The sequence below is a fragment of the Heterocephalus glaber genome, unplaced genomic scaffold, assembly GCF_053883595.1.
Source record: "Heterocephalus glaber isolate CG9 unplaced genomic scaffold, H.glaber_assembly_v1.0 deba00001497, whole genome shotgun sequence".
In the NCBI taxonomy this organism is placed as follows: domain Eukaryota; kingdom Metazoa; phylum Chordata; class Mammalia; order Rodentia; family Bathyergidae; genus Heterocephalus; species Heterocephalus glaber.
The window spans coordinates 65,490,190-65,496,189 of NW_028258320.1; the positions used below are offsets into that span (position 1 = coordinate 65,490,190).

At 39.5% G+C, this 6,000-nt stretch overlaps 1 protein-coding gene across 1 annotated transcript in view; it reads left to right on the forward strand.

Annotated features, from left to right (window-relative positions):
- The window catches only part of Eif3a (eukaryotic translation initiation factor 3 subunit A), a 41,967-nt gene extending 37,504 nt beyond the window's left edge, over positions 1-4,463 (forward strand). Inside the window, exons 20-22 of the mRNA XM_004838836.4 lie at positions 31-232; positions 1,345-1,529; positions 3,254-4,463. Of these exons, the coding sequence (XP_004838893.1) occupies positions 31-232; positions 1,345-1,529; positions 3,254-3,489 (623 nt within the window). The 3' untranslated portion in view covers positions 3,490-4,463. The remainder of the gene's footprint in view (positions 1-30; positions 233-1,344; positions 1,530-3,253) is intronic.
- The last annotated feature ends 1,537 nt before the right edge of the window (positions 4,464-6,000 follow it).

Here is a 6,000-nt window from a genome sequence, read left to right on the forward strand (position 1 = left end):
GAAAAAATTTTTTCTTTTTTAAAAAATTAGGTGGATGGAGAGAGAAGGAAAAAGCCAGAGAAGAGAGCTGGGGTCCACCTCGAGAATCAAGACCATCAGAAGAACGTGAATGGGATAGGGATAAAGAAAGGGATAGAGACAATCAGGATCGTGAGGAGAGTGACAAAGACCCCGAACGAGAAAGGGACAGAGAGAGAGATGCCGATCGTGAGGATCGCTTCAGGAGACCCAGGTGGGGTAATCTCAGCAACTGTTTGTAGAGTTTGAGAGTTAGTGCTTTCCTGTATGTTCCAAACTACAGTGGACCCTTGACTTACGGACTTAGGAACTCAGTTGGTTCCTGAGGGTTGGTTGTAACTCAAGTTGGTTGTAAATCAATACAGATGAGATCTGGATGTTTACCTGGGCACATGCTATAGATAACAAGAGGCAGATGAATCTTCCATTAACCTCATTAGCCCAAGTTGTTCATATATCAGGTTAGTCGTAACTTGAGGGTCCACTATGTTTTTGAGAAATACTCTTCAACTCTTCCCCATTTGTCACAGACTAAAAAATTTTAGAGGTTATCTAATTGAACATTTGCTCTTAAAGGAGAAAATGGGGGCTTAAACTGTCAGTTGTGTAACTGTTGGGAAATTGAACCAGTTGAGGGGTCTTTACCAGTCATTGCTTTTTATGAGGAATCAGTTTTTATTGCTCTTAAATTATCAAAGCCCCTTCACTTTCATTAGGGATAAAAATTCAAGTTTATGCCAGGTGTGGTGGCACAGGCCTGTAATTCCAGCCCTTTGGAGGCTGAGGCAGGAGGATTGCTGAGTTCAGGGCCAGCCTGAGCTACATAGTTTCAGGCCAGCCTGGACTATATGTCTCAAGACCCTGTCTCAAAAAAAACAAAAAAAAAACACCTCTAATTTAAACTAATTTTGGCACAGTGAGTGGCCTTGTATTTATAAATCTACATCAGCACTGCCAAATATAATATGATTTTCTGCCAGGATGAAGTTGTTCTGTATCTGTACTGCCCAAAGTAGTAGCTAGCAGTCACATTTGGCTGTTGAGCACTTGGAATGTGTTCAGTGTTATTGAGGAACTGTCTTGATTTTATTTTAGTTAAAATTCAGGTAGCTGCCCACGTGGTTAGGGACTACCGTGTGCACCAACACAGTTCTAGGTGTCATTTGCTCTCTAAAAACTGAAGTATCAGATTGAGGTCAAGTTCTGAGGCTAAAGTTCATCCCTGTTACATTTATATACTCAGCACCAACTTCGGTGTGATGTAATCACTTACAATTACTCATCTAGTTTACCAACAGCAAGACTTAGCTTTTTAAATGGCTGCAGGGATGAAGGTGGCTGGAGAAGAGGACCAGCTGAAGAATCTTCGAGCTGGAGAGATTCAAGTCGCCGCGATGATAGGGATGACCGTCGTCGAGAGAGAGATGATCGGCGTGATCTAAGAGAACGACGAGACCTAAGAGAAGATCGAGATCGGAGAGGGCCCCCTCTCAGATCGGAACGTGATGAAGGTATGGGCTCGAAGCTGCCGGTGTACTGAAGAACGTAACTCGTGGGGGCTTGGGACTTTATGTATCTGTGAATTTGTTGAACACCAAAATAATATAAACAGTTGATACTTTTCCTATTTAGAATTTGTCATCAAGTTGTGAAATGAGCTCATCTGTAAATTCAGATTACAGTAATAGACTAAATTAAATAGTAAACAACAAATACTGATAAATTTTATTTAGTGAAAATGAAGGCATAGTTTACCAGTTATTTAAAAAAAGTCCTAGCTGGGTGTGGTAGGATCATGCCTTGTAACTCCCAGCACTCTGGAGCCTAAGGCAGGAGAATTGCTTCAGAGTTCAAGGGTAGGACCTGGGGATTTAGCTCAGTGGTTCTGGCGCCTGCCTTGCAAGTGCAAGGTCCTGGTTCAATCCCTGGTACCAAAAAAAAAAAAAATAATAATTTCAGTGTATTTAAAATGTTCATTGTACGTAAGTACTTAACACTTTTAATATTTTGTCTGTATAGCAGCATCACAAGGCTATTATTCTATATTAAAGTCATCCCTGAGCCAAGCATGGTGGCACATGCCCATGCCTGTAATCCCAGCATTTGGGAGGCTGAGGCAGGAGAATTGCTGTGAGTTTGAGGCTATCCTGGGCTAGATGGTGTGTTCAAAACCAGCCCTGAACTCTACATAGTGAGACCCTGTCTCCAAAAAAAAAGGTATAAAAGCCATATTTATGGCTGACTTGCTCTTTACATTCAGTAAGAGCAGAAAATCCTTTTAGTGTATTTTTGTTTTGTTTGTTTTGTTTTGTTTTGTTTTTGAGGGTGTGTAGTTCAATCTGACCTTGAACTCACTATCCCAGGCTGGCCTCAACTCATGGTGATCCTCCAACTTCACCCCCCTCTAAGTACTGCGGGGATTACAAGCATGTGCCACCACATCTGACTCCTTTTAGTTTAAAATTTTTCATTTAGCTAGATTTTTGTCACCTTGTATTAAAGGTTTTGTAACTGTTAAAATATTTCCTAGGTTAATGATTTTAGCCTTTCAAATTTTTGAGTTCATGTAAGCCTGTGCACATTGTAACACGTTTGGGCTAGTTTGAGCCACTGATGATACATGTATGACCGTCCCGTTGGGTGGTTTGTACCACTGGTGGTAAAGATAGATCTAATCACTTACTGGTCTTTTCAATAATAAAGTTAATTAAAAGTCTATAAATGGACTGAATCTAGTTAGTTGCTTGAATTTGGGTAATTACTGCCCAAATACAAATATTAAACTGTTCATACCAATTAAAAATTACATAACCATTAAAAGAAATTATTTATATTCAATAGCTTAACACATTATACATAAAGGCGGCTAATTTGTGCAGAGTGGAAAAGTCCTAATGTGTTTGGCCCCAGTTTTTCACATAGTCATGCACGATCCACCACCTGTAGCGCAAGCTGACAGGACCCAGGACCATCGAACACCCAGCAGTGAGACATAGGAATTACAGTCCTGTGGTGAACGTGTTAAAGATGTTTTCAGAAATTGTATCAATAATTAAAGTATATAGGGTTTTTGTTTATTTTAGTTGTAGTTCTGTATTGTTATTCTTTAGTAGAGAATTTCTTAGTAATTTGAGGGAGAGGCATTCCTTTTGCTTAGGTGGCTATTAGTTAAAGCCAACAGAACAAAGCATAAACTTACACTTTTTTTTTTAACTTACTAAATTGAACTTTTTAGTAAGCTCTTGGAGACGAGCTGAAGACAGGAAAGATGACCGGGCAGAAGAGCGGGATCCCCCTCGTCGTGTTCCTCCCCCAGCTCTGTCAAGAGATCGAGAAAGAGAAAGAGACAGAGAAAGAGAAAGAGAAGGTGAAAAAGAGAAGGCCTCATGGAGAGCTGATAAAGATAGGGAATCCCTTCGTCGTACTAAAAATGAGACTGATGAAGATGGCTGGACCACGGTACGACGCTAAGTCCCAAGAGAATGGATTCAGACTTTCGTGTCTTACATAGGTTTGATCACATTCAAGGATTATTATACTTGTATTTCAGTCTAAATTGGATTCTTTAACATTTCACCATAACACAAAAGCATGAACTTGTATTAATCCTATGTAATAGACTGATCATCCACCCTATCCACAGGACAGTGAGAAACCATGCCATTTTCTGGAATTTAAGGTGTTGCGTTATTTCATCAATCATTTGTTTACAAAAAAAAGAAAAACTAACAAATTTAAAATGTGAACCCATCAGGTATTGAGTAATACCTGTATCTTGGTATAGAACAGATCTTTTTTTCTTTTGATTTTGAAATACCTGATATTAATTTGGAATGAGGTAAGGTTCTATTAAATAGGTTATTTGAAGACTCTTTAAACCAGTGGATCTGAAACAATTTTCGCACCATTCGTAATTGAAACATACCTCTTTAGGTATTTTGAGGTATTTACTATTAACTAAATTTAGAAAGCTTTTGGGTTCACTCTAAGTGCAGTAAACATTGGAGTCGGGATTTTCTGTAGATTTTACTTGAGGTGAGTATAAAGCAGTTCGCAGTCTTTATTGTAATGACAATACTGCTCGAGTGCAAACCCTGAAACAATACAGCTTTTAAACTTAAAACTTTTTGGTAAACTATCGCTGAATTTTTTTCTGTTGCCAATAGGAAACTGCTTTCCATTAATGGAGAATTCATGCCTTTCAAGCATTTTAAATACGACAATATTTATAAATGTGGTTTGGAGAAATTGTTTAAATTCTTTTTCCTAATTTTCTTTCTCCAGAATAGAGTCTTTCAACAAGTAATTTCTAGTAATGACTGTGTTGACTTCAATTTTGGAGTAGTTATGTTAAAGATTAACTATTTGGTCATATTGAAGCCAACACAGAACTTGCTGCTGTGTTTTCTTTCTTCAGTGATAAATAAAATACTCACAGAATTTTAGTGTTGATTTGTGATTACAAAGCATTTTGTTTATCATAGTAAGTTTGCATATCCAGTTGAATTTGAATTTTTGTCAGTGCTATTAAATATCTATGTTCAGTATTAAAAACTTAAATACAGTAATAGAAAGCAAATACAACTAGGGTATTTCCTCTAGAGCATCCTCTTTATTAATGAAATTCCTAGTTTATCTTGTAATGCTGTCCTCTAGGTTCATGTACAAGTGTGAGGTAGCACCATTACCTGTAAGGCCAGAGGTTTTATCTGATGTTAAAAATGATGGAATCACTTTTTTGGGGGGGGGGTAACGAGGATCGAACTCAGTACCTTGCGGTTGCGAGGCAGGTGGTGGCATCAGAGCTAAATCCCCAGCCCTACTTTTAAACACTTCTTAAATTCTGCTATTTCACACGTGTATAAGTTTTGAAAGGTCTTCATGGGGAGAGGGCCTTTTCTTTCACAATAAGAGCAAAGTTCAGTGCAAAGACTGTGGGGCAGTAATCTGCTATGAATTTGTTCCTAGTGCTGAGAACTGTACATGTGACATCACAGGTAAGTTCTACCAGACGGTTCTTGCCGTTTAGGTAAGTTCCAGAGGCATGGGTTTCAAGGCTAGTCTGCAAACGCAACCTTTCTGCTTGCAGCTTGTCTCAGACATGTTCTCCCAGGTTTTCTATGTATTGGGTGTGAGAACCTTGAACACAGGGGGAAGGCAAAACAGTCTGATGCTAAAAAACAATTTTTTTTAAAGTCTGATGCTGTTGCTTTGCATCCAACTCTTGGGTTTCTAGTATCTAGGTGTCCCCAACCCTGTCTCCGTAGTTCTCTCTTAACAGGTATTAAAAGAAAACAACACCCTACTCACTGGTGTACTAGGTGCTCCCCATGTTCCCAAGGCTTCTGCCATTTTTAAATGAGAAGAGTTGCTGTTAGTACGGATCTGAGGGTGGAGACATCACGGGCTCAGGAAAAGACCCACTACATCCCACTAGGCCTACCAGGAGGCATTTAGCATCTGTGTGGGATGTTATATCAAGAACCATCAGAAACAAAAACAAGTGACTTTTTTGGGGTACCGGGGATTGAACTCAGGACCTTGCGCTTGCGAGGCAGGCAGTGGCACCACTGAGCTAAATCCCAGCCCTACAGTGACTTAACAAAAAGAAACATCTGTTTTGTCGGGGTTTTGTTGGTACTGGAGATCGAACTCGGGTCCTTGCGCTTGTGAGGCAGGCGCTGGAACCACTGAGCTAAATCCCCAGCCCAACATCTGCTTTTTTACCTCAGGCATTTTGACTGTAGGTTGAGTGATGTGTGCTTTTATAAGTAATTGAAATATATAGGACACTGAAGGAAAGCTTTCTCATATAGTGAGAGGACTAGCAAACTTCTTTCCCTGGCTGTGTTCGTGGAGTATATTTTTTTTTGTACCGGGGATCGAACTTGGGTCCTTGTGAGGCAAGTGGCGGAACCACTGAGCTAAATCCCTGGCCCTTGTGGAGTAATTTTAAGATGTTAGGTTTTGGTTTAGTAAATT